General features: G+C 49.4%; 1 protein-coding gene across 2 annotated transcripts; it reads left to right on the forward strand.

The window, feature by feature from the left end:
* Nucleotides 1-4,915: 4,915 nt before the first annotated feature.
* On the forward strand, nucleotides 4,916-24,663 carry CMBL (carboxymethylenebutenolidase homolog). Of its 2 annotated transcripts, XM_007524313.3 has the most exons (6): nucleotides 4,916-5,059; nucleotides 12,469-12,722; nucleotides 15,423-15,530; nucleotides 16,209-16,351; nucleotides 21,464-21,555; nucleotides 24,317-24,663. In XM_007524313.3, the coding sequence occupies exons 2-6, from the start codon at nucleotides 12,508-12,510 to the stop codon at nucleotides 24,494-24,496; spliced, it is 738 nt and encodes a 245-aa protein (XP_007524375.1). In that variant the 5' UTR covers nucleotides 4,916-5,059; nucleotides 12,469-12,507; the 3' UTR covers nucleotides 24,497-24,663. The 2 variants fall into 2 exon arrangements, with proteins under 2 accessions (XP_007524375.1, XP_016044141.1); XM_016188655.2 differs by lacking the exon at nucleotides 15,423-15,530.
* Nucleotides 24,664-26,526: the final 1,863 nt, after the last annotated feature.

Raw genomic sequence — 26,526 nt, forward strand, 5'->3', positions numbered from 1 at the left:
GGGGAATGTTATGCATGTAAAAAAAAAAAAAAAAGAAGTAGAAACGCAAAGCAGAAATTGACTGAGTTTGGAGTATGGCACCAAAGTAAGAAAGCAGAAGTATACTAGAGTTTGCAGTGAGTACCTCCCTAATACTTCCTCTCCACTTTTCCAAGCTTTGGGTCCATGATTGCTCAACAATTTGTTTGGCTTTGTATGTTAACTCTCTTTTCAGTCACCAGGTTCCAGGTGTCATCAGGATGCCGGCCAGACTTCCCTGGATTGAAGACCCCACTGATATGTCCTGGAGCTCAGCTTCCCCAGAGACCCACCCTACTAGGGAAAGAGAGAGGCAGACTGGGAGTATGGACCGACCAGTCAACGCCCATGTTCAGCGGGGAAGCAATTACAGAAGCCAGACCTTCTACCTTCTGCAACCCACAATGACCCTGGGTCCATGCTCCCAGAGGGATAGAGAATGGGAAAGCTATCAGGGGAGGGGGTGGGATATCGAGATTGGGTGGTGGGAATTGTGTGGAGTTGTACCCCTCCTACCCTATGGTTTTGTTAATTAATCCTTTCTTAAATAAAAAAATTAAAAAAAAATATTTAAAAAAGATATATAGAGGGTGGGGAGGAACTGCTCACCAAGGCAGGGAATCTCTGGAAGGAAGGGTTAGTGGTGCAGAGAGGGGGAGAGCCAGAAAGAAATGGCTCTCACTGCCCTGTGCAGGTACTCAAGCCCAGGCATCACTTGTGCTAAAGCTTGTATTCTTCCAGGTTAGGTGTCTCCAGGGTCTGTCTTAATTGTTATGCAAAAAGACTCTCATGCCTGAGGCTCCAAAGTCCCAGGTTCAATCCTCTGTACCACCATAAACCAGAACTGAGCAGTACTCTGGGAAAAAAAAGGGGGGGTGCAGCAGCACAGTCGGTTAAGCGCACATGGCACCAAGTACAAGGACCGAATAAGGACCCCGGTTCGAGCCCCCGGCTCCCCACCTGCAGGGGGGTCACTTCACAAGTGATGAAGCAGGTCTGCAGGTGTCTATCTTTCTCTCCCCCTCTGTCTTCCCCTCCTCTCTCCATTTCTCTCTGTCCTATCCAACAACAACAGCATCAATAACAACAACAATAACTACAACAACAATAAAACAACAAGGGCAACAAAATGGGGGGAAGCAAATAAAAAAAAAAGCAAGGGGGAGTCGGGTGGTAGTGCAGTGGGTTAAGTACAGGTGGCACAAAGCACAAGGACCCACGTAAGGATCCCGGTTCGAGCCTCTGGCTTCCCACCTGCAGGGGAGTCACTTCACAGGCGATGAAGCAGGTCTGCAGGTGTCTGTCTTTCTCTCCACCTCTCTGTCTTCGCCTCCTCGCTCCATTTCTCTCTCTGTCCTATCCAACAACAATGACAGCAATAACCACAACAATAATAACTACAACAATAAAACGATAAGGGCAACAAAAAAGGGAATAAATAAATATTTTAAAAAGAAGCAGCAGCGAAGGAGCACATGAACAAGAACTTTGTGTCCACTGGGCCAGGGAGCTGCCTTGAGGATTAGTCTTGCAGATTTAAATCCTTTGTATTAATGGCCGTGTCATGAATTAATATCAACAGTGAAGTTTGCTTGTCAACTGGACTCAGCTAATGAAGAAATGTTATGAGTAGCCAGTCAGCTTTCCGTGGAAACAGGGTGTCAGATGCTTACAAACAAGCTTAGGTTTTTGTTTTTTTCTTGGTGGAAGAGTGGGGTTAAGAGGTGGGGCCCACACTTTGCCATAGAAGAGGACCTGGGCTGTAGTTGGGCTGTAGCGCAGCGGGTTAAGCGCAAGTGGCGCAAAGCACAAGGACCGGCATAAGGATCCCAGTTCGAACCCCAGCTCCCCACCTGCAGGGGAGTCGCTTCACAGGCGGTGAAGCAGGTCTGCAGGTGTCTATCTTTCTCTCCTCCTCTCTGTCTTCCCCTCCTCTCTCCATTTCTCTCTGTCCTATCCAACAACAACAATAATAACTACAACAATAAAACAACAAGGGCAACAAAAGGGAATAAATAAATAAAATAAATATTTTTAAAAAAACGAAGAGGACCTGGGTTCAAGTCGCCAGCACTATGTGGGAGCACCATGGATGCTCTGGAGGAAGCTTTGTGAATGGTAGAGTGGTGGTCTGGCATCTTTCCTTTTCTCTTCCTCTCTGTCTCTATCTGAAAAAAAAAAATTATCCAAGAATAAATTCGGTTGCAAAGATGACAACAGGTGCACTTTTATATTACTCAGCTGCTACTTCTCCTTTATGTATTATTATCTACACACAGTTTCCATTGCAGAGGACAAAAGATACTGATGGTGGGGTTAAGAATAGTATCAATTTGCCTACAGGACAGCCACAGAGACAAGCACACATTCTGTCTTGTGAGGGTAGAGCTGTGATTGGTCTCCTTCTGTGCTCTTTGGGGCAGGGGACTGGGGACGGGACTCAGGGGAGTCTGGTGCAAAGCTCAAGGACCAGCATTAAGGATCCTGGTTCGAGCTCCCGGCTCCCCACCTGCATGGGAGTCGCTTCACAGGCGGTGAAGCAGGTCTGCAGGTGTCTCTCTCTCCCCCTTTGTGTCTTGCCCTCCTCTCTCCATTTCTCTCTGTCCAATCCAACAACAACAATAACCACAACAATTTTTTTAAAGGGCAACAAAAGGGAAAATAAATCATAAAAATAAAATTAAAAAAAAACTCAGAGGGAGTTGGGCGGTAGCGCAGCGGGTTAAGTACGTGGCGCAAAGTGCAAGAACTGGCGTAAGGATCCTGGTTGGAGCCCCCGGCTCCCCACCTCCAGGGGAATCACTTCATAAGCAGTGAAGCAGGTGTCTGCAGGTGTCTTTCTTTCTCTCCCCCTCTGTCTTCCTCTCCTCTCTCCATTTCTCTCTGTCTTATCTAACAACGACATAAATAACAACAACAATAACTACAACAGCAATAAAAAAGGGCAACAAAAGGGAAAATAAATAAATATAAAAAAGAAATCACAAAGGAAATGAACCTTGAACTTACTATTTCTTACATCTGCACCAGCATCTGGTTTATTAATTACTTTTTTTCCCCTGGAAATTGTCCTTCGTAAACTGTCAGATTAAGTAAACACAAACCTCACCCCTTAAATCTTTTATTATTTTATTTGCTTGTTTATTGCCACCAGGCTTTTCTTTGGAGCATTTGTGCCTGTGAGATTCTTCTCCTCTCAGTAGAGTCTCTTTGCTTTTCTCCTTCTCTCCCTCTTTATTTCCTTCCCTTCCTTTCTTTCTCTCTTTCCTTTTTTTTTTCTTTCTCCTAGATAGAGGGCAAGTAACATGGAAGGAGAAAGAGAATGAGAGATGTCCCAGCACTGTTCCACTGTCTGTGAAGCTTCCCTGTGCAGGTGTTTACTTACTTACCTATTCATCTGAGACAGAGACAAAGAAATTGAGAGAGGAATGGGGAGAGAGATGGAGACACCTGCAGCATTGCTTCAGTGTGCGTGAAGCTTCTCCCCCTGCAGGTGGGGACTGGAGGCTTGAACCTGGGTCCTTGCACATGGCAGTGTGTATGCTTAACCAGGTGCATCACCGCCCAGCTCCTCCCCCCGCCCCAGTCTTTTTATGTGCTTGATTTGCCATCTGTTAGAACAGACCCTCTTAAAGGAAAAGGTCCTCTTTGTGTGCAGATGGGAAAACAGGAACATTTCCCCACCTGAAATGTCTCTATTGGTAGATTTCTCCCAGTCAGGTCATTCAAGTTTTGGTTCACTTACAGGATCAGATCATGTCATATGTCCTCATTTGTATTTTAAATGACAGCTTTTGGAAAATTCGAGGGCCTTTCTTTAGAAAGATAAGGACTGAACTGTCCCAGGAGCCAACAATTCCTTTTTTGGGCATTTAGCCCAAGAACACACAAATCTTAGCACAAAATTCACACCCACCCCAAAGTCACTGCAGTCTACACACACACACACACTGGAAGCAGCCAAAGGTTGCACGGATTGGTGAGTGGATAAGGAAGAGTGAGGATGTACCAAACGCTAGTCAGTCATTAAAAGGATAGAGCCTGGCACTGCAGCACACAAGTTCCAGGAGGTTAGGTGCCCCAGTCAGTCAGGAAGGACAGGGTAGCACTAGAAGCTTCCTCCCAGTGGGCAGTGTCAGGAGCTGGCACCGGTGACTGCAGCCTGGAGCAGACCGGCCTCTGACCCGCTGTACCTTGACAGCAGGCCTAAGGTCACCAGGGGTGGTGTGGGGGTGTGGGGCATGGTGCAGATGAAAGGCTGGGCTTCTGCTTGCAGGAGGAAAGAAAAGAAAGTTTGACAGGGAAATACAAAATTAGCCCAAAGGGACTGGATCAGAACGTTACCAGTCTCAATCTGAACATTTCAGTGGGGGATCCCGCTCCCCCTCCTCGCCTCCTTCCTTCTCCCTCTCCTCCTCTCCCCTCCTCCTCACTTTCCCATCCCCTCCCTCCTTCCTCTCCTCCTCCCCTCCCCCTCCCTTCACCATCCCCACCCTCCTTCCTCTCCTCTTCCCTCCCCCTCCCTCATTCCTCTCCTCCCCTCCCTCCTTCCTCTCCTCTTCCCTCTCCTCCTTCCCACCCTCCTTCCTCTCCTCTTCCCTCCCCCTCCCTCATTCCTCTCCTCTCCTCCCCTCCCTCATTTCTCTCCTCCCCTCCCTCATTCCTCTCCTCCCCTCCCTCATTCCTCTTCTGCTCCCCTCCCCCTCCCCTCCCTCCTTTCTCTCCTCCCTTCCCCGTCCCTCATTCCTCTCCTCCCCCCTCATCCCTATCCTCCTTTCCCCTCCATTCCTCTCCTCCCCCTCTCTCTCCTCCCCTCCCTCCTTCCTTCCCTTCTTCCTTCCTCCCTTCCCCCTCCTCCCCTTCCCGGCTCCCTCCTACTCCTACTCCTCCCCCTCCTCCTCCCCTCCTTCTCCCCCCTCCTCCTCCCCCTCTGCTTCGCTGCTTCCCTCCCTCTCCCCCTCAGGGCCGGGAAGCTCAGTCTCCAGTCCAGGATCGCAGGGAGCCGCCCAGTTTCCCGGGACTCGCTGGGAGGCGGCGGCAGGTAGGCGCCCCAGCCCCCTGGACCCCCAGCCCCTCCTCCGGCTTCATGTGGTTTTCCGAGCGGCCGCGAGGCTGGGCTGCAGGTGCCCCCCATCCCACACACACAGTTTTGCAGGTTTGCAGAGTTTCGTGTGTTTTCCCAGCTTTCGCCCGGGACCCTGAGCCCCGCCTGCAGGGAGCGTCGTGGGGCCGGGGAGGGAGGGGGGGCTGCGCAGCCCCGCGGGGTGGGGGTGGGGGTGCCCCCCCCGTGGCTGCCACCCCCTCCCCGGATAGGAACCACCTGTTGTTTCCCAAAGCCCGGGTGACAGAAATGGCCGAGCCGGGGCCTCTGGGCAGCCGAAGGGCAACCTCCCAGGGCTGGCTGACCACCCCCGCCAGGGTGCACCAGGGAAATGGGGTCACCCTGCAGGAACAGAGACCTGGGGAGCTGCCCCCGCTCCCCCCGCCCCAGCCTGGGCCTGCTCCCCCAGGGCCGCTGCACAGCTTCTAGCACTTTCCTCCCCTCTGGAGAGCGGCCCCCCCCCCCAGTCCACATCGGCCTCCTCTGGGGGGGGGGGGGGCGTCGCCCAGGTTGACAGCTCCGGGGCTGACCCTCCCTGGACACAGTTTGAGCGCTCCGGGATGGGGGCGGTGTTACTGGGGGCCGCCTACAGCCAGCCTAAGCTTGGAAGTGCTGGGGGTGGGCTCTGGAGACTGGCCAGCCCTTCCCCACCCCCTCTTCCCTTTGCAAAGAGCTGGGACACCATCCCCCACCCCCTATTCTCCCTGGAGGTTTCTGGGCAGGATCCCGAAGGCACCTCAGCTTTGCCTATTGGGTGTCCAGCTAAAACACTCTTGTGTGTCTGTCTGTCTCCCCACCCTCATCCCCCATCTCCAGACTGGGACTCCCAATTCCTCCTCCTCCTCCTCCTGGGCTGAACATCCTCCACACCCTCTCCCGTCTCCCTCCTCACCAGAGACCACAAGGTCTTTTTCTTTTCTCTATTTTAAAATTTTATTTATTTATTTTTTTCATGAGAAACATTGGAGGAGAGAGAAAGAACCAGACATCACTCTCGTAAATGTGGTGGTGGGAATTGAACTCAGGACCTCATGCTTGAGAGTCTAGTGCTTTATCCACTGCACCACCTTCCCAACTACTTTTATTTAAGTAATTTTATTGGGAGGCTAATTAGTGGTCTAAGGACAGTTTTTGACACATGAGTACAATTTCTCATCTCCCCTTGTTAGATGGCTGCTAACAAAACACTCTCACCCCCAACCTAGGTCCTTTCTCACCATCATGATCAGGGCCCCACAACCTTCCTCCGGCCCCCTTCCTGCCCTCCTTCCCCAGAGTCCTTTGCTTTGGTCAGCACACCCTACCCAGTCCAGGTTTCACCTGTGTTTCCCCTTTCTGCCTTTGTTTCTTAGGTTCCACCTATGGGATCGTGTATGTGTGTGTGTGTGTGTGTGTGTGTGTGTGTGTTCCCTCCAGGGCTATCTCCAAAAATCCACTGTTCCTGGAGGCCATTTTTTCCATCTTATTGGATAGGACAGAGAGAAATTGAGAGAGGAAGAGAAGATAGGGAAAAAGACACCTGCAGACCTGCTTCACCGCTTGTGAAGTATCCCCCCTGCAGGTGGGGAGCCGGGGGCTGGAACCAGGATCCTTGCTCAGATCCTTATGCTTAGTACTACACACTACCACCCGGCCCCCTAGATTGTTTTAATTTAATTTTTAAATTTGTAATGTACAAGATTGTATGATGACACTGTGTAGTTCTACACCATGCCAACTCTCTCTCTCTCCCTCTTTAGATAGAAGGTAAGAGACACAAAGGGAGAGGAACAAGGAGAGGGAGAAGGAGAAAAACACCCCAGTGCTGCTTTTGTGTCCATGAAGCTTCCCTTACTCCCAAGCAGGTGCTCTGGTGTGGTGGCTAAGGGTTCAAGTCTGGTTCTTGAGTATGGCAAAGTTAATGGGCTGCTGGGTCAGCTGTCTTCTGGCCCTGGGTTCAAGCACTTTAAAGCAGAGCCCTGACCCGAGCAGGTGTTCTTTCTGGCAGTCTGTCACAGGCGCCTCTGGGGGCAGGAGGGAAGCTGAGATGGTTTCTTCAGGGCTCAGTGCTCAGTCAGAATCTGGCCAGGGCCGCTGGCGGGTGGAGGGGGACAGAGCTTGGAAACTGCCCGCCTGCCCACATGGCCTTCACCCAGGACACAGGGGCCACTGTGTCATGTGACAGGCCGGGCAAGTGTCCAGCTGGCCACATGCCCCACTCCCAGGCCTCCCTGTCACCAACCTCCTGCAGAGTGACCTTTCTAGCTGAGACGGGAAAGGGGCTCTCCTGTTTCAACATTTTACTTATTATTTCTCAGAGAGAGACAGGGCTAGCTCATGATGGCAGAGCAGGACCTAGTGAGGGTTGAATTGTTACGTGGAAAACTGGCAAGTGTTACACATGTACAAACTATTGTATTTTACTGTTGACTGTAAATGATTAAGGGGATTGATTTTTTTAATTTCTTTATTGGGGGCAAGAAAGAAATTAAAAAAAGGAAAAAGAGGGAGTCGGGCTGTAGCGCAGCGGGTTAAGCGCAGGTGGCGCAAAGCACAAGGACCGGCATAAGGATCCCGATTCGAACCCCAGCTCCCCACCTGCAGGGGAGTCGCTTCACAGGCGGTGAAGCAGGTCTGCAGGTGTCTATCTTTCTCTCCTCCTCTCTGTCTTCCCCTCCTCTCTCCATTTCTCTCTGTCCTATCCAACAACGACAACAACAATAATAACTACAACAATAAAACAACAAGGGCAACAAAAGGGAATAAATAAATAAAATAAAATAAAAGGAAAGGAAAAAGAGGGAAGGAGGAGATAAGAGAGACAGAGAGAAACTTGCAGCTCTGCTTCACCACTTTCAAAGCTCGCCCCATGCAGGTGGGGGATAGGGGCTTGAACCTGGGTCCTTGCACATAGTAACATGTGCGCTCAGCCAGACGCGCCAACATCTGCCCCCTCACAACTGTTTCTGACAGTTTTACTACTGTTACTATTTCCCTGGCACCCCACGAGAGCACCAAGGCACAAGGGAATCTTCACAGGTGCTGCAGTGTTGTGCGTTCTGTCTCTCTTTCTCTCTCACTCTCTCTGAAATAAAAAGCAGGTCAGCTGGGAACCATAGGGCTGTGCATTCATGGACCCCAGGTGCAGCAATTAAATAAACATATACATGCCCGAAGGCACAAATCAAATGGTTCCCAGACTTGAAGCTTCCCCTGTCGCTGTGTACAGAGGCTTGTGTGTCAGACCAATCACTAGTTCAGGCACCAGCTACAGCACCGCTGGGCTGAGTTCACGGTGAATGAATCAACCAAAGATATGTAATAAGGTGTCTTCTTTTCTTCTTTTTCTCCTTTCTTTCCTCCTTCCTTCCTTCCTTCCTTCCTTCCTTTCTTTATTTCTTTCTTCCTTGTCCTTTTTTTTTTTTTTTCTTGTCAGTGCTGGGGCTTCAATGCTTTGGCCTGACTTTCTCGCACAGAAAGACAGGGACAGAGGGAAAGAGGGAGAGACACTATGACACCAAGCTCCCCCCAGAGGAGTGGGGCTAGACTTCAACCCTGGTGGCAAAGCAGGTGCACTCCCAGCTGAGCTAGCTTACCAATCCAAGGTGTCTTATTTTAAGATTGTGTTTTCCCCCCATGTGCCAAGGAGGCATCATAATTGTTCCGCAAAAAGACTTTGATGCCTAAAAATAGATATGTGTATGAGGTTTACTGTATCTTGATAGGTTTGTTACCAAGAAAACACTGAATTGATTCATTGTACTTAGCATTGGAGTCATCTCTCCCTCACTGTGAAATTGTATCATCTTCAGATATGTCTGTGTTTATACATTGATGTGACACATGTCGATAAAAACCTTCAAGCCCTTCCCCCCTGTACATAAGAAGGAACCAAATAAAACTGACTTCCAATTTTTGCTAAAGTACCAATAAAACACATTGGCATGGGAGTCGGGCTGTAGCGCAGTGGGTTAAGCGCAGGTGGCGCAAAGCGCAGGGACCAGCATAAGGATCCCGGTTCAAGCCCCCGGCTCCCCACCTGCAGGGGAGTCGCTTCACAGGTGGTGAAGCAGGTCTGCAGGTGTCTATCTTTCTCTTCTCTGTCTTCCCCTCCTCTCTCCATTTCTCTCTGTCCTATCCAACAACAACAATAACTACAACAATAAAACAACAAGGGCAACAAAAGGGAATAAATAAATAAAATAAATATTTAAAACAAATTTTTAAAAAATTAAAAAACACATTGGCATTTGAAAGTAATAGAAAAAATTTTTTGGGGGGTGCTGGGGAGACTGCATAATTTCTATTCAAATAGACTCTCATGCCTGAAGCTTTGACATCCCAGGTTCAATTCCCTGCACCACCATAAACCAGAGCTGAACAGTGCTCTGGTGAAAATAATAATAGTAATAATAAATTAATAAAGCAAAATATTTATTTATTCCTTCTGCTGCCCTTATTGTTTTATTGTTGTAGTTGTTATTGCTGTCATCATTGTTGGATAGGACATAGAGAAATGGAGAGAGGAGGGGAAGACAGAGAGGGGGAGAAAAAGATGGACACCTACAGACCTGCTTCACTGCCTGTGAAGTGACTCTCATGTAGGTGGAGAGCCGGGAGCTGGAACCAAGATCCTTACGCTGGTCCTTGCGCTTCGCACCACGTGCGCTTAACCCACTGTGCTACCGCCGACTCCCAAATAAAAGATTTTTATGCTTGAGAGTCTGAAGTTCCAGGTTCAGTCCCTAGTATCACCATCAGCTAGAGCTGAACAGGGATTTGGGTGAAAATAATGTTGATAATAATAATAACAAAACAACAATGATAATGGGGGTGGGGAAACAGCATAATGGTTCTACAAAAGACTTCCATGCCTGAGACTCTGAGGTCCCAGGTTTAATCCCCAGCACCACCATCAGTCAGAGCTGAGCAGGGCCCTGGTCTCTCTCTGTGTCTCTTTTTCATTAAACTAAAATTTTTTTTTAAAAAAAAAAAAAAAAAGCTTTTTTCAATGAGAGAAAGAAACCAGAGCTCACGCCTCAGTGCCAGCCTTACTCCTACCAGGGACCAAATCTGGGGCCTCACAAATGCAAGTCCTGTGTGCTCTGCCCACAGAGCTGCTTTACTGGTTAGGAAACTGGGGTCTTCCTGTCAGGCCAGGCTCTGCTCCACCACTGGGGTGGCCTTGGAGCCAGCCATGGATTGGCGTGTGCTGGCTGGGTGATGTTGGGTGTCACACACCTCAGCTGCTGAACAGTGACACTCAAGACAGGTTCCTTCAGCCGCTGCTCTCCCCACTCCTGATCTCTTTCTCATTTCCTCTCCAATCCTAGTCACTGGCTTTCCCCTCTGAGAGCTACCGTGCTTACTTCATTCCATCATCTTTGTTTTATTCCTCCATTTTTGTTTTATTTTGTGGCTTCCATTCCCCTCTGGCATTTCTAGTTAATCGTAGCAGGAATGGACTCCCCAGTTCTCTTCCTAACCTTTTCTTTTGTTTTTTCCCCATTTTACATTAGTCATTAACAGTGTTCTTACAAAGTTATAAGATTCTAGGGATACGTGGTCTGGGAGGTGGCGCAGTGAATAAAGCATCGGACTCTCAAGCATGAGGTCCTGAGTTCAATCCCCAGCAGCACATGTACCAGAGTGGCATCTGGCTCTTTCTCTTCTTACGTTTCTCATTAATAAATAAATAAAATTAAATGAAATATTCTAGGGATATAATTCCACACCCACACATGGTGCCTATAAGTCCCCCCACCCTCAGGGTGGCAAGGCCTCACCAGCTGAGCTTCCCACCAAAGTTCTGTGCCTGTTTGCTTTGTTCTGCAAGTTCATCTGCCTACATCATCTGTATTCCCTTGTGTTCATAGTTGAACTACTCACAGCAGTGCAAATATGGAAGCCATCTATAATAAATGCCTATGGACAGACCACGGGGTAGAGAAGTTATGGGAGAGAAATTCAGTGGAGGGGGCTGGGCAGAGGTGCACTGGGTTGAGTGCACGTTACCAGGCTCCGGAGTCTGGGTTCAAGCCCTCTGGTCCCCAACTGCAGGAAGGAAGTTTCATGAGTGATGAAGCAGGTATGCAGGTGTTTCTCTTTTTCTCTCTTCCTTCCCTTTTAATTTCTCTCTGTCTCTATCCAGCAAAATTAATACAAATATTTGTTAGAAAAAGATATTCGGGGGCCAGGCGGTGGCGTACCTGGTGAAGCACACACACTACAGTGTACAAGGTCCTGGGTTCAAGCCCCTGGTCCCCACCTGCAGGGGGAAAGCTTCATGAGTGGTGAAGCAGGGCTGCAGGTGTCTCTCTGTCTCTCTCCATCTCTACCTCCCCTTCCTCTCAATTTCTGTCTCTATCCAATAATAAATAAAGTTTAAAAAAAGAAGAAAAAAGATTTTAAAAAAGAGAGAAAAAGATATTCAGGGGGAGCTGAATGGTGGCGCACCTGGTTCAGTGAACATGTTATAGCGCACAAGGGCCCAGGTTCAAGCCCCTAGCCCCTCACTGTAGGGGGAAAGCTTTGTGAGTGGTGAAGCAAGGCTGCAGGTGTCTCTCTGCCTCTCTCCCTCTCTATCTTCCCCTCCCTTCTCAATTTCTCTGTCCAATAATAAATAAATAAAATACTTTTAAAAAACTTAAAAAAGGAAAAGATATTTAGTGGAATCCTGCTCTGTAGTCAAAAAGGTGAGGTTGTATCCTTTGGAACAAAAAGGATGGAACTGGCAGGGATGGTACTAAGTGGACTAAGTAGAGAAGTGTAGGGGGTAGGGGTAGATAGCATAATGGTTATGCAAAGAGACTCTAATGCCTGAGGCTCCATAGTCCCAGGTTCAATCCCCCACACTACCATAAACCAGAGCTGAGCAGTGTTCTGGTAAAAAATCCAAAATAAAAAAGACTAGAATCTAGCCTGGGACTATTTAAAAAGAGAGGGAGGGAGAGAGAGAAGTGAGGGGCACAGGTGGTGGTCTTCAAATCCCTCTTCAGGGCGCCACATGGTGGCGCACCACCGTGGTTAAGCACACACACCGTGGTGCACAAGGACCCAGGTTCAAGCCCCTGGCCCCTATCTGCAGGGGGAAGGCTTCATGAGTGGTGAAGCAGGACTGCAGATGTCTCTCTGTCTCTCTCCCTCTCTATATCCCTCTCCCCTCTCAATTTCTCTCTGTCTCTATCCAATAATAAATTAATTTAAAAAAGTATTTAAAAAAAAAAAACTTCCAAAAAAATCAAATCCCTCTTCAGCTCACTGAGGGGCAGGAGCCAGAAGTTGCCATGGACAATGTCTCCAGCAAGAGCTCCGGGGCTCTAGCTGAAGTGGAACTACTCACGGCCTGTTCCCTGCTTCTCACCCTGCAGAGTAGCAGGTGCATCTGCCCCTAGAGCCAGGACCCAGCCATGGCGAACGAGGCTCAGCCCTGCCCCTGTGACATCGGCCACCGCCTGGAGTATGGGGGCCTGGGGTGCGAGGTGCAGGTGGAGCACTTCGGTGCCTACCTCAGCCGGCCCCCTGCGCCCACCGACAGAGCCGTCATTGTGGTCCAGGACATATTTGGCTGGCGTCTGCCCAACACACGCTACATGGTTGACATGATCGCAGGCAACGGATACACGTGAGTGATGCAGTCTGCACTGTCCTGTCCCCCGCAGGCAAAGGGACCACCCTGGCCCTGCTCTGTCCCCTTCTTCCTCTTGTTCTGCTTCTTCCTCATCTCCCTCTTATTTTTTTTTAAGTCTTTTTTAAAAAATTATCTTTAGGGGGCTGGGTGGTAGCGCAGTGGGTTAAACACACATGGCGCAGAGCACAAGCACCGGCATAAGGATCCTGGTTCGTGCCCCCAGCTCCCCACCTGCAGCGGGGAAGCTTCACAAACAGTGAAACTGGTCTACAGGTGTCTGTCTTTCTCTCCTCCTCTCTGTCTTCCCCTCCTCTCTCCATTTCTCTCTGTCCTGTCCAACAACAACATCAATGACAACAATAATAATAACCACAACAATGATAAAAACAACAAGGGCAACAGAAGGGAGAAAAATGGCCTCCAGGAGCAGTGGATTCATGGTGCAGGCACCGAGCCCCAGCGATAACCCTGGGGGCCAAAAAAAAAAAATCTTTATTTATTTATTGAATAGAGGTAGTCAGAAAAGAAGATGGACATAGAGAGAGAGAGAGGCCTGTAGCCCTGCTTCACCACTTGTGAAGCTTTCCCCAGGCAGGTGGGGATCAGGGGCTCAAACTTGGGTCCTTGTAACATATGCCCTCAAACAGGTATACCACCACCTGGCTCCTCTCCTCTTCCTCGTCTTCTTCCTCCTCCTCTTTCTTCATCTGTTTCTTCCTCCTCTTTTTCTCCCTTTTTCTCCCATCTTCTTTCTTTTCCTTTCCCTCCTCCTTCACTTTCCCCATCCTTCTTTCTTCTTGCTCTACGTTGTCTCTCCTCCTTCCCCTGCCTCTTCTTTGCCTCCCCCTCCTCCTCTCCCTTGTAGAGGCAGAAAGAGTGGAAGAGACCACGACAAGGAAGCTTCCTTCAATGCAGTAAGGACGGGAGTTGAACGTGGGACTCACACACATGGTAAAGTAGCACACTAGCCAAGTCAGCCATTTCGCCAGCCTGTGTTCTATTTTTTTGAATTATATATGCATTTATTTTGAGAGAGAGAGAGAGAGAGAGAGAGAGAGTTCTGCTGATGTGAGAGGCTTGTTCTCTGTCTCCCCACAGCCACACCGGGAGGGGGCTGCCTGGCTCCCATTTCTCTGATGTGGAAATCCAGGCATGAAAGGGCTCAGTGTAGAGGTCACTCAGCACAGCCAGCAGGTGGGGTGAGGGTCTCGCTTTGGTGCTTGTTTGCAGGGACTTTTTAAAATTGCAACCAGGGGGAGTCGGGCGGTAGCGCTGGGGGTTAAGCGCAGGTGGCGCAAAGCACAAAAACCGGCACAAGGACCGGCGTAAGGATCCCGGTTCAAGCCCCCCGGCTCCCCACCTGCAGGGTAGTCACTTCACAGGAGGTGAAGCAGGTCTGCAGGTGTCTGTCTTTCTCTCCCCTCTCTGTCTTCCCCTCCTCTCTCCATTTCTCTCTTATCCAACAACGACATCAACAATAACAATAATAACTACAACAATAAAAAAGGGCAACAAAAGGAAATATATATATATATATATTTAAAAAAATTGCCGGGTGGTGGTGCATCTGGTTGAGCGCACATGTTACAGTGCACAAGGACCCGGGTTCCAGCCCCCAGCCCCTACCTGCAGGGGGAAAGCTTCACAAGTGAAGCAGGGCTGCAGGTGTCTCTCTGTCTCTCTCCCTCTCTATCTCCCCCTTCCCTCTCAATTTCTGGCTGTCTTTATCCAATAAATAAAGATGATAATAATAAAAAAATAAATAAAATAAATATTTTAAAAAATTACCACCAGGGTTACTGCTGGGGCTTGATGCCTACATGATGAATGCACTGCTCCTGGCAGCCAGTGTCCCATTTATTTATTTGTTTGTTTGTTTATTTATTTATTTAAGAGAGAAATGGAGAGAGGAGGGGAAGACAGAGAAGGGGAGAGAAAGACAGACACCTGCAGACCTGCTTCACCACCTGTGAAGCGACTCCCCTGTAGGTGGGGAGCCGGGGGCTTGAACCAGGATCCTTCTGTCGGTCCTTGCACTTTGCGCCACATGCTCTTAACCCACTGTGCTACCACCTGACTCCCGTGTTCATTTATTAATGAGAGAGAAAAGGAAGGAGGGAGGGGGGAGAAAGAAAGAGAGAGAGAGAACCAAAACATCACTCTGACACATGTTATGTCAGGGATCGAACTCAGAACCTCATGCTTCTAAATCCTGTACCACCTCTTGGGTTGCAATGCATTTTTTTTTTTTTTTTTAGATAAAACTGATGCACAGTGGTCTGGGAGGTGGCGCAGTGGATACAGCAGCAGACTCTCAAGCATGAGGCCTGACTGAGTTCAATCCCCGGCAGCACATGTACCAGAGTGATGTCTGGCTCTTTCTCTCTCCTCCTTTGTTGGCCATTAATAAATAAATAAAATCTTTAAAAACAAACTGATGCACAGGGTCACACATGTGGGTGAGATGATAGCTCCTCTAGAGCTGGAGGTCCCTGACTGCCCCTGTCATCGGGCACTGGGGTTGTGCCCACGTTCGGCTGTTGCATGTGGTGAGCACTGAGCGCGTGTGCAGGTTGGCGGTCTCAGATGGGTGGTTCTGCGTGTTGCTGGATCCTAAATGATGCTGGTCTTTTTTCACAGTGAAAGGGAGTCAGTGCTGAGGAGCTCAACTTCCTCTCCACCCCTGTTTTCCAGAACCATCCTTCCAGACTTCTTTGTGGGCCAGGAGCCGTGGGACCCTGCTGGGGACTGGGCCACCTTCCCAGAGTGGTTGAAAACAAGAAACCCCAGGAACATTGATAAGTGAGCTCCCAGCAGGACCCCAGGGTCCCCGGGGTGGGCACAGGGGTGGGCTCCAAGCCTTGCACTCCGGAGTGAATGGGCACCTTTCCCTGTGAGCCCAAGGCTGCCTGGGAAGCCCCCTTCTGCACTGAGAGACTTCTGTGTCTGTTCCCCATCCTGAGGTTCTTGTGCATTTAGATGCACCACTGCTCAGCCCCAGATTTACTCTTGGCCAATAAAATAGGTCATTTGACGCCCCCCCTCCAAGATAGATAGATAGATAGATAGATAGATAGATAGATAGATAGATGGATAGGACTGAAAAACAAACAAAAAATAGCACACTTGAGTGGAACCCAGGCTTGAGCTCCATCCCCACTGCACTGAAGGAAGCTATGGTGGTGTGGGTTCTCTCTCCCTCTCTCCCTCTCTCCCTCTCTCTCTATCCCTCCTCTCCCCCTTTTCCTCTCCCTATCGCTATAAAAAAATGTTTTATCCAATGTGAGCTAGAGAGAATTTTACCTGTGAAGAGAGAAGCGGGGAAGGGGGGAGAGAGAGAGAGAAAGGGAGGGGGAAAGGGGGAGAGAGAGAGGGGAGGGGAGAGAGAGAGAGGATCAATAGCAGCATGTGGTTCCCTGGGGGCTGGCGGGGAGTCTGTGGGGAGGCTCCTAGCCTCTGACGTGCCTGTCTCTGTTGCAGAGAGATCTCGGCGGTGCTGCGGTATCTCAAGCAGCAGTGTGGGGCCAGGCGAGTGGGCGTGGTGGGCTTCTGCTGGGGCGGCGTGGTCGCCCACCACCTCATGATCAGCTGCCCCGAGCTCCGCGCAGGGGTGTCCGTCTACGGTGAGTGGGGGCTGCCTGCAGGGTCAGGTCAGCCTCCAGGGGCAAGACGGGGGGGGGGGGCAGCAACCACAGGGGTTGCAGGGGGCTCACAGGGGTCACAGGGGCCTTAGGGGGCTCACAGGGGTCACAGGGATCACAGAGGGTCACAGGGGCTCACAGAGGTCACAGGCAGCCACAGGGGTTCATAGGCGTCACGGGGGTCACGGCCCACAGGGAAGTTACAGGAGTCACAGAGGGTCACAGGGGGTCTCTGACACCCTGGTTTCTCCCCATGGGAGAAATCACCCCAAAGGTAAGGGGTGTTCTGGTCCTTTCTTAGAGTCTTTCTTCCTGCCCGTCCTCCCTCCCTCCCTTGTTCCCTCACTCCCATCATTTTCCTTTCTTCCTTCTTCTTTCTTGTTTCTCTTATCTCATTTTTCTTAAACAATTTTTTTCTACTCTTTTTACTTATTTACTATTGGATAGAGATAGAGAGAAATTGATAGAGGAGAAGGGATAGAGCGGGAAATAGACAGAGACACCTGCAGCCTTGCTTCACCACTCATGAAGCTTCCCCCTGCAGGTGGGGGACCAGGGGCTTGAACCTGGGTCCTTGTGCACTGTAATGTGAGCTCTTTTTAAATTGTTAATGTTTTATTTATTTTATTATTTTTTAATTATACCTTTTATTTGTTTATTCCCTTTCGTTGCCCTTCTTTTTTTTATTGTTGTAGTTATTGATGCTGTTGTTGTTGTTGGATAGGACAGAGAGAAATGGAGAGAGGAGGGGAAGACAGAGAGGGGGAGAGAAAGATAGACACCTGCAGACCTGCTTCACCACCTGTGAAGCGACTCCCCTGCAGGTGGGGAGCCGGGGGCTCGAACCGGGATCCTTATGCCGGTCCCTGCGCTTTGCACCATGTGCACTTAACCCGCTGCGCTACCGCCCGACTCTTGTTTCTTTATTTCTCGTCTCTTTTTTCTCCCTTTACTTTTCCCTTCCTTTCTTCTTTCCCTCCCTCCTCCTCCCTCTCCCCTTCCTCCTCTCCTCTCTTGTTTTCCTTTCTTCTCTCTCTCTCTCTTCCTCCCTCCCCCCACCCCCTCCCCCATTCCCCTTGTGCCAAGGACTCTTCCCAGGCCTGTAGTCATATACTAACATACACGCACGGCCACTGCTTTCTGGTCTCGGGCTCGAACCCAGGGCCTCTTATGTGCTAAGCACAGGCTCTGCCATAGAGCGCACACCTGGCCCCTGTCCCTCCCCCCGTGATGATGGTTAATGCCAGGCCCGGGGGGGGGGGGGGGGCATTTCTTGGTAGAAGCAGGGCTTCATGACCTCATTGCTCTGGACCACCGTTTTTTATTCTGATGGGGAGAGACAGAAAGACAGACACACAACACCTGAGCTTCCTCTGTTGCCAAGCAACTTCCATGTGGAGCTGGACCTGGAGCCTGGGCCTAGTGCTGTCTGTAGCCTTGGTGGCTCCTGGCCATGAGATTTCCCCTTTGTCTTAGAATTAAAAAGAAGAAAAAAAGGTCAAGGAGACAGCATAATGTTTCTGCAAAAGATTCTCCTTGGCTGGGGAGACAACATATTATTAGGTTATAAAGGTTATGCAAAAGCCTTTCAAGCCTGAGGCTCTGAGGTCCCAGGTTCAACCCCCAGCACCACCATAAGCCAGAACTGAGCAGGGCTCTGGTGTCTCTGTATCTCTCTCATTAAAACAAAATAAATAAAACTCAATGTTCTCCTGTCTCCCTGGCCAGAGAAAGCTCCTTTTACTATAAATCAATCAATCAATAAATAAATAGGCCAGGTGGTTGTTCACCTGGTTAAGCTCACAGACTACACTGCACAAGGATCCAGGTTCAAGCCCCTGGTGTCCACCTGTAGAGGAAAAGCTTCATGAGTGGTGAAGCAGGGCTGTAGGTGTCTCTCTGTCTTTCTCTTTCTTTCTCTTTTGCCTCCATGGTTTTCACTGGGGCTTGGTGCGGCAATATAAATCCACTGCTCCCGGAAGCCTTAAAATTTTTTTTAATTAATTTATTTATTTTCCCTTTTGTTGCCCTTGTTGTTTTTTTTTTTATTCTTGTTGTAGTTACTGTAGTTGTCGTCGTTGTTAGGTAGACAGATAGATAGAAATGGAGAGAGGAGGGGAAGACAAAGAGGAGAGAAAGACAGACAACTGCAGACCTGCTTCACCGCCTGTGACGCGACTCCCCCTCAGGTGGGGAGCTGGGGGCTCGAACTAGGTTCTCTACTTCGGTCCTTGCGCTTTGCGCCATGTGCGCTTAACCCACTGCGCTACTGCCCAACTCCCGGAAGCCATTTTTTATTTATATTTATTTATTTTTCGCCTCCAGGGTTATCGGTAGGGCTCGGTGCCAGCATTATGAATCCACTGCTCCTGGAGGACATTTTTTTTTTTAATTTGACAAGAAAGAGAGAAATTAAGAGAGGAGGGAGAGAGAAAGACACCTGCAGACCTGCGTCTCAGCTTGTGAAGCAACCCCCCTACAGGTGGGGATCTGGGGCTTGAACCAGAATCCTATGGTTGGTCCTTGCGCTTGGTCCTATGTTCGCTTAAACAAGTGCACCACCACCCAGCCTCCTCTTTCACCGTCTCTATCTCCCCTTCCCCTCACAGTTTCTCTGTCTCTAGCCTATAATAAATAAGTGAATGAAGTAAATAAAAGTCACTGGTGTGGCATGAAACAGCAAGCATTCCACTGAAAATTGTGCTGGCATGGTCCATGTGTAGCTTGAGTGCACAGAGGTGTTTCTAAGTATTTGCTGACCGACACACTCTGTTTTACTACTCTAGACCCACACTAATAACATGCACAGCAGAGAGGTTCTTTCTGTGGGAGAAGGGGTTCGGTTTTAGATTGATGTCTCAGGTCCTATTATTAGGTATGAGAAGAAATGCCTAGGGTTGAGAGCACCTGTTACCATGCACAAGGACCCGGATTCAAGCCCCCAGTCCCCACCTGCAGGGGCAAAGCTTTGAGAGGGGTGAAGCAGGGTTGTCTCTCTTCCTCTCTATTTCCCTCTTCCCTCTCGATTTCTGGCTGTCTCTGTCTAGTAAAGATAATAAAAAGCGTTTAAGTGAATATTTATTCACACAAATGGGAAAGAAAACCCAGCCCACACCTTAGCCGGCCTGTGTGTGGAGCCCGGCGGCTCTCGGGTGTCCCCTGCTGGCCAAGACCGCGCAGTGCAGGCGTCCCACGTGGCCGCCCTCTCTCGGGAGGGTCACTTCAGGTCACTGAGCTTTGGCTGTGGCCGCCAACGGGAAACTGGAGAAAAGCTGCCCATTCGTTTCCCCAGTCGCCTGGTTACACTCTCTTTGAAAATGAAAAAACAAAAGGTGTTTATTAATGAGAATGAGAGAGAAAAAAGTTTACTTACTAAAGAAAGAGCCAGAGACCTCATAGCTCCTGACCCGCCCCCGCACCATGAAGCCTCCCACGTGGTGCTGGGGTGGAACCTGGGCCGAACTCATCTCAAGGCCCGTCAACAATTTCTCCAGCCCCGCTGTTCTTCTCTTATGAAAATATCTCTGCGGGAGTCGGGCGGTAGCGCAGAGGGTTAAGCGCACGTGGAGCAAAGCGCAAGGACCGGCATAAGGATCCAGGTTCAAGGCCCCGGTTCCCCACCTGCAGGGGAGTCGCTTCACAGGTGGTGAAGCAGGTCTGCAGGTGTCTTTCTCTCCCCCTCTCTGTCTTACCCGTCTCTCTCTATTTCTCTGTCCTATCCAACAATGACATCAATAATAACAATAAAACTATAACAATAAAAACCAACAAGGGCAACAAAAGGGAAAATAAATATTTTTTTAAAAAGTGGAGAAAAAAAAATCTGCATTGAAGGTGATGGGAGTTGCGGTAGTCTGTCAGGGACAAAACACAACACGTGAGTCCCTACATTAACCTGCCACTACACTGTCACTTCTGCTCTGCTCCTTGTCCTGACTAGCCACACCCCCTCCATTCCCTCTGGCCACTGCTGATTGGTCTTCCGATAATCTTTTATTATTTTTTTCTTTGAGGGGATTAATGGTTTGCAGTCAACAGTAAATACAGTTGTTGAGACATGAGTAAAATTTCCCAGTTTTCTGCAAAACACTCTCACCCTCAGCCTAGGTCCTCCACCATCAGCACCAGGACCTGACAGCCTCTCTGCCCCACGTCCTTTTTGGTGCAATACACCAAACACAGTCCAAGCTCTGCTTTGTGTTTCTCCTTTTTGTTTTATTTTATTTTATTTTGCCTCCCAGGTTATTGCTGGGGGCTCCCTGCCTGCACCAGGAATCCACTGCTCCTGGAGGCACTTTTTAAAAAATATATTAATTTTATTTATTTATTCCCTTTTGTTGCCCTTGTTGTTTTATTGTTGTAGTTATTATTGTTGTTGTCATTGTTGGATAGGACAGAGAGAAATGGAGAGAGGAGGGGAAGACAGAGAGGAGGAGAGAAAGACAGACACCTGCAGACCTGCTTCACCGCCTGTGAAGCGACTCCCCTGCAGGTGGGGAGCCGGGGTTCGAACCGGGGTCCTTATGCCGGTCCTTGTGCTTTGCGCCGCCTGCGCTTAACCCGCTGCGCTACAGCCCGACTCCCCTGGAGGCAGTTTTTTCCCTTTTGTTGCCCTTGTTGTTTTATCATTGTTGTGGTTATTATTATTGTTGTTATTGATGTTGTTGTTGGATAGGACAGAGAGAAGTGGAGAAAAAAAGTCTTAAATTCTGGGAGTCGGGCGGTAGTGCAGCGGGTTAAGCGCAGGTGGCGCAAAGTGCAAGGACCAGCGGAAGGATCCTGGTTCTAGCCCCCCTGCTCCCCACCTGGGGGAGTCGCTTCACAGGCAATGAAGCAGGTCTGCAGCTGTCTATCTTTCTTTCCCCTTCTGTCTTCCCCTCCTCTCTCCATTTCTCTCTGCCCTATCCAACAACGACAACATCAATAACAACAGTAGCTACAACAACAATAAAAAATGACAACAAGGACAACAAAAAGGAAAAAAAAAGTCTCTTAAATTCCGAGACTTGGGTGAAAACTCTGAGCGAGATAAAAGTCAGTCAGACCAGGCTGAGCCGGACTCGTGCCCCGGGTCTGACCTGTCCCCTCCTGCAGGCATCGTCAAGGACTCTGAGGATGTCGCCAGCTTGCAGGGCCCCACGCTCTTCATCTTTGCTGAGAACGATGCTGTGATCCCTCTGTCACAGGTGGGTCAGCGTCGTCTGTGGTCTGTGGTTTCAGTAACCTTGATGCTCTGGGAGGTGGGCGGGTGACCCAAAGCTTTTTTGGTTGTTCCAGAAGCTTTTTCCTTTTTAATTTTTTAAAATTTATTTATTTATTTATTCCCTTTTGTTGTCCTCGTTTTTATTGTTGTAGTTATTGATGTCATTGTTGTCGGATAGGACAGAGAGAAATGGAGAGAAGAGGGTAAGATAGAGAGGGGGAGAGAAAGACAGACACCTGCAGACCTGTGAAGCGACTCCCCTGCAGGTGGGGAGCCGGGGGCTGGAACCGGGATCCTTACGCCGGTCCTTGCGCTTAATCCGCCACGCTATCGCCTGACTCCCCAGACGTTTTTTCAGTGTGGCAATTGTTAACACTTTGGGGGGGGGGATTCTATTAATTATTTACTACATATGATAAGCTTTGGTTTATGGTGGTGCAGGGGATTGAACCTGGGGCCTTAGAGCCTTAGGCATTTCAGTCTTATTGCACAACCGTTATGCTATCTTCCAGGCCCTTTGTATAGAGACAGAAGTTAATAGGGGGAGGGGAATATATATATATATATATTTATATATATAGGAAAGGGAGGTAGAAAGGAAGAAAGAAACACCTGCAGACCTGCTTCTCCACTCGTGAAGCTTCTCCCCTACAGATGGGACCAGGCGCTTGAACCCAGGTCCTTGTGCACTGAAATGTGTGCACCACTACCCAGCCACTTGCAATCAGTTTTTCAAAGTCGAATTTTCAGAGACAGGCAGTGGTGCACCTGTTTGAGATGCTCAAGGACCCGGGTTAAAGTCCCTGGTCCCTTCCACAGGGGGAAGCTTCACTAGTGGTGAAGCAGGGCCGCAAGTCTCTCTCTGTCCATCTCTCTCCCCTCTTCCTCTCAATTTCTATCTCTACCCAATAAATGAATACATTTTAAAATTATCTTTATTTATTTATTGGATAGAGATGGCCAGGAGTCTAGAGGGAAGGGGGTTGATAGAGAGGGAGAAAGACAGAGAGATACCTGCAGCCCTGCTTCACCACTCACAAAGCTTTTCCCCTGCAGGTGGGGGCTGGGGGCTCAAACCTGGGTCCTTGTGCACTGTAAACTGTGCACTCAACCAGGTGTGCCACCACCTGGCCCCAAATGAATACATTTTTTAAAAAAAATTAAAAAAAATTTTTTTTAATATTTACTGTATTCCCTTTTGTTGCCCTTGTTTTATTGTTGTAGTTATTATTGTTGTTGTCGTTGTTGGATAGGACAGAGAGAAATGGAGAGAGGAGGGGAAGACAGAGAGGAGGAGAGAAAGATAGACACCTGCAGACCTGCTTCACCGCCTGTGAAGCGACTCCCCTGCAGGTGGGGAGCCGGGGTTCGAACCGGGATCCTTATGCCGGTCCTTGCGCTTTGCGCCACCTGTGCTTAACCTGCTGCGCTACAGCCCGACTCCCCCAAATGAATATATTTTTAAAGAAACAGAATGCAACTGTCAAAATTTAATTAATTCCATGCACAAGGACCCAGGTTCAAGCCCCCGGTTCCCACCTGCAGGAGGGAAGCTTCACAAGCAGTGAAGCAGGTCTGCAGGTGTCTTTGTCTCTCTCTCTCCACCTCCCCCTTCCCTCTCCATTTCTTTTTGTCTCTATCCAACATAGATAAGTAAGTAAATATAAATAAATAGGTAGGGAGACATCATAATGGTTCTAGAAAAAGAATCTTGTGTCTGAGACTCTTAAGGTCCCAGGTTTAATCCCTACACCACCACCAGCCAGAGCTGAGCAGTGCTGTGGTCTTTCTCTCTGTATCTCTCCCATTAAAATAAAATAAAAATAACTGAATAAAATACTTTAAATAAAAATACATAAGTAAATATAAGAAAAAGCAGTGAGGCTTAATACAGTCCTTACCACTAAGCCTTTCCAGCACTGCTTTTTTTTTTTGCCATTTCCCCCTTTTTAAATTTATTTATTCCCTTGTTATAGTTATTATTGTTGTTATTGATGTCGTTGTCATTGGATAGGACAGAGAGAAATGGAGAGAGGAGGGGAAGACAGAGAGAGGAAGACACCTGCAGACCTGCTTCACCGCTTGTGAAGCGACTCCCCTGCAGGTGGGGAGCCGGGGGCTCGAACCAGGATCCTTGTGCCGGTCCTTGTGCTTTGCCACCTGCGCTTAAATTTTTTTTTTTTTTTTTTTTTTTAAAGATTTTATTTATTTATGAGAAAGGTAGGGGAGAGAAAGAACCAGACGTCACTCTGGTCCATGTGCTACCAGGGATTGAACTCAGGACCTCATGCTTGAGAGTCTAGTGCCTCAGCCACTGCGCCACCTCCTGGACCACACCTGCGCTTAAATTGTTGCGCTTCTGCCTGACTCCCTTTTTTTCCCTTTTGTTGCTTATCGTAGTTATTGTTGTTATTGATGTCGTTGTTGGATACGACAGAGAGAAACGGAGAGAGGACAGGAAGACAGAGAGGAGGAGAGAATGACAGACACTTGAAGACCTGCTTCACTTCCCGTGAAGCTACCCCCCTGCAGGTGGAGAACCAGGGGCTCAAACTGGAATCCTTATACTGGTCCTTGTGCTTTGCACCATGTGTGCTTAACCCACTGCGCTACCTACCGCCCAGCCAACTGCTCTGGCGACATCTCTCAATTGAGACTTCTCAGGGGACTTGTGGGTTGGGGGTAGCTGGGCTTGGTGAGAGGGCGGGGACCCTCGAGGTCAGAGCTGGTGCCCGCCCGCCCAGGTCTCGGCACTGACGCAGAAGCTGCAGGAGCACTGCCAGGTGGAGTACCAGGTGAAGACGTTTGCGGGCCAGACCCATGGCTTCGTGCACCGCAAGCAGGAGGACTGTGCCTCCGAGGACAGGCCCTATGTGGATGAGGCCCGCAGGAACCTGCTGGAGTGGCTGAGCAGGCACGTCTGATGGCAGAGGCCAGAGGCGTGCTGGCAGTGGCTTGCTTTCCAGAAAGGCAGGTTTGAACCCAGGAGGCCCAAGGGCCCTGCTTGCCTGTCCCACAGATCTGGGGGATTCCTGTGCTGTGAGCCCAGTCGGCGTTGCTTGTGCGCATAAATAAAACAGATGCAAACAGATCAGTGGTCATCAAAATCTAAGAGTCACATGCAGGGACCTGGGTTCGAGTCCTTAGGGGAAGAAGTTTCATGGGTGGTCAAGCAGGGTTGCAGGTGTTACTTTTTCTTTTTTTTTTTTAATGAGAAAGATAGGAGGAGAAAGAACCAGACATCACTCTGGCACATGTACTGGCGGGGATCGAACTGGGGACCTCATGCTTGAGAGTCCAAAGCTTTATCACTGTGCCACCTCCTGGACCACTCCTTTTATTTTTTTCTTTCTTTAAAAAAAAATTTTTTTTTTGTATTTTCTTTATTTATTGGATAGAGACAGCCAGAAATCAAGAGGGAGCGGGGTGATAGGGAGAGAGACAGAGAGACACCTGCAGCACTGCTTCACCACTCGTCAAACTTTCCCTCCTCTGCAGGTGGGGACCTGGGACTTGAACCGGTGTCCTTGTGCACTGACACGTGTGCTCAACCAGGTACGCCACTGCCTGGCCCCCTCTTTCTTAAGAGTTCATTTATTCATGAGAAAGGTTAAGGGGAAAGAACCAGACATCACTCTAGTACATGTGCTGCTGGGGATTGAACTCAGGACCTCATGCTTGAGAGTCCAATGCTTTATCCACTGCACCACCTCCCAGCCCACCACTTTCTCCTTCTCTATTAGTTCCTCCTCTCTCCATTTTTCTCAATCTCTATCCAAAAATAAATAAAGGAATAAAAAAATACAATAGCAATCTTTCAGCTGGTGGCCTGGTGTGCTCTCCAGCTTCTGAAATAGGTAGTTCCTTTAATTGATTTCTTTACTAGAGACAAGAGAAATTGAGAGGGAGAGATACCTGCAGACCAATTTCATTGTTTGTGAAGCTTCCCCCACTGCAGGCAGGGACCAGAAGTTTGAACCTGGGTCCTTATGCATGGAATTTGTTTTTTTTTAATGATTGCATTCTACTTTTTTTAAATTTTCGTTTTTATTTTCCCTTTTGTTGCCTTGTTTATTGTTGTTGTAGTTATTGATGCTGTTGTTGTTGGATAGGACAGAGAGAAATGGAGAGAGAAGACAGAGAGGAGAGAAAGACAGACACCTACAGACCTGCTTCACCGTCCCCTGCAGGTGGGGAGCCAGGGGCTCGAACCAGGATCTTTATGCTGGTCCTTGTGCTTTGCGCCACATGCGCTTAAACCGCTGCACTACCGCCCGACTCCCCACTTGGGGGTTTTTATGGAAAATCACCACCACCACCACCACCAAGTACCGGGGCTCAGTGAAAACAGCCGTCTTTCCCACACCCACCCCTCACCGACACCAGGGAGAGAAAGGCAGCCCTCGGGGTTGCCTCTTCTCCCTGGGCTCCTGGTCTTGGGCTCAGGACTCACTCCCAGGACGCCAGAAGATTCCCTGAGGGTCAGTGGAATTGGGGTCAGTGTCCAGTCCCAGCCAGATGACCCGGAGGGCAGCAACCCCCCAGGTTGGAGAACCCAGTTCTCTGGACGGCTAGGCTGCTGCTTCCCAACTGCAGAGCTCCTGGGGGCAGAGGTGGGCGCACAGTCCCTCCAGGCTGCTGGTCAGCTCGAGCCACTCAGGATGGTGCTGGGAACTGCACCCCGGCATCTGGGGCCCTCAGGGATCAAGTCCTGTCCAGCCGTTAAGCTCTCCCGGTTCCTGAAAGTAGGCACTGTCACTTGTCAGACCCGTGTCAGGAAATGGACAGCAGGTCGTCTGCTCGCTCAGGGGCGGGCTCTGCAAACAGTCCACTTCCTCAGGCTTGAGTGACAACGTGCACTCGTGCAGAGGACACAGTGGCCAGCAGGTTAAGAGGCCGTGTCCAGGACGACACACTGCGCTAAAACCTGCAACATAAGCCCAGTAGGCAGGAG

Source organism: Erinaceus europaeus, chromosome 5, assembly GCF_950295315.1.
Source record: "Erinaceus europaeus chromosome 5, mEriEur2.1, whole genome shotgun sequence".
NCBI lineage: Eukaryota > Metazoa > Chordata > Mammalia > Eulipotyphla > Erinaceidae > Erinaceus > Erinaceus europaeus.

Excerpts from the sequence above, each read along its gene's own strand:
- CMBL (XM_007524313.3), top strand. The coding sequence starts at position 12,508 with ATGGCGAACGAGGCTCAGCCCTGCCCCTGTGACATCGGCCACCGCCTG. Across the intron at positions 12,723-15,422 it reads ATCGCAGGCAACGGATACAC|AACCATCCTTCCAGACTTCT; the intron begins GTGAGTGATGCA and ends CCTGTTTTCCAG. Across the intron at positions 16,352-21,463 it reads CGCAGGGGTGTCCGTCTACG|GCATCGTCAAGGACTCTGAG; the intron begins GTGAGTGGGGGC and ends CCCCTCCTGCAG.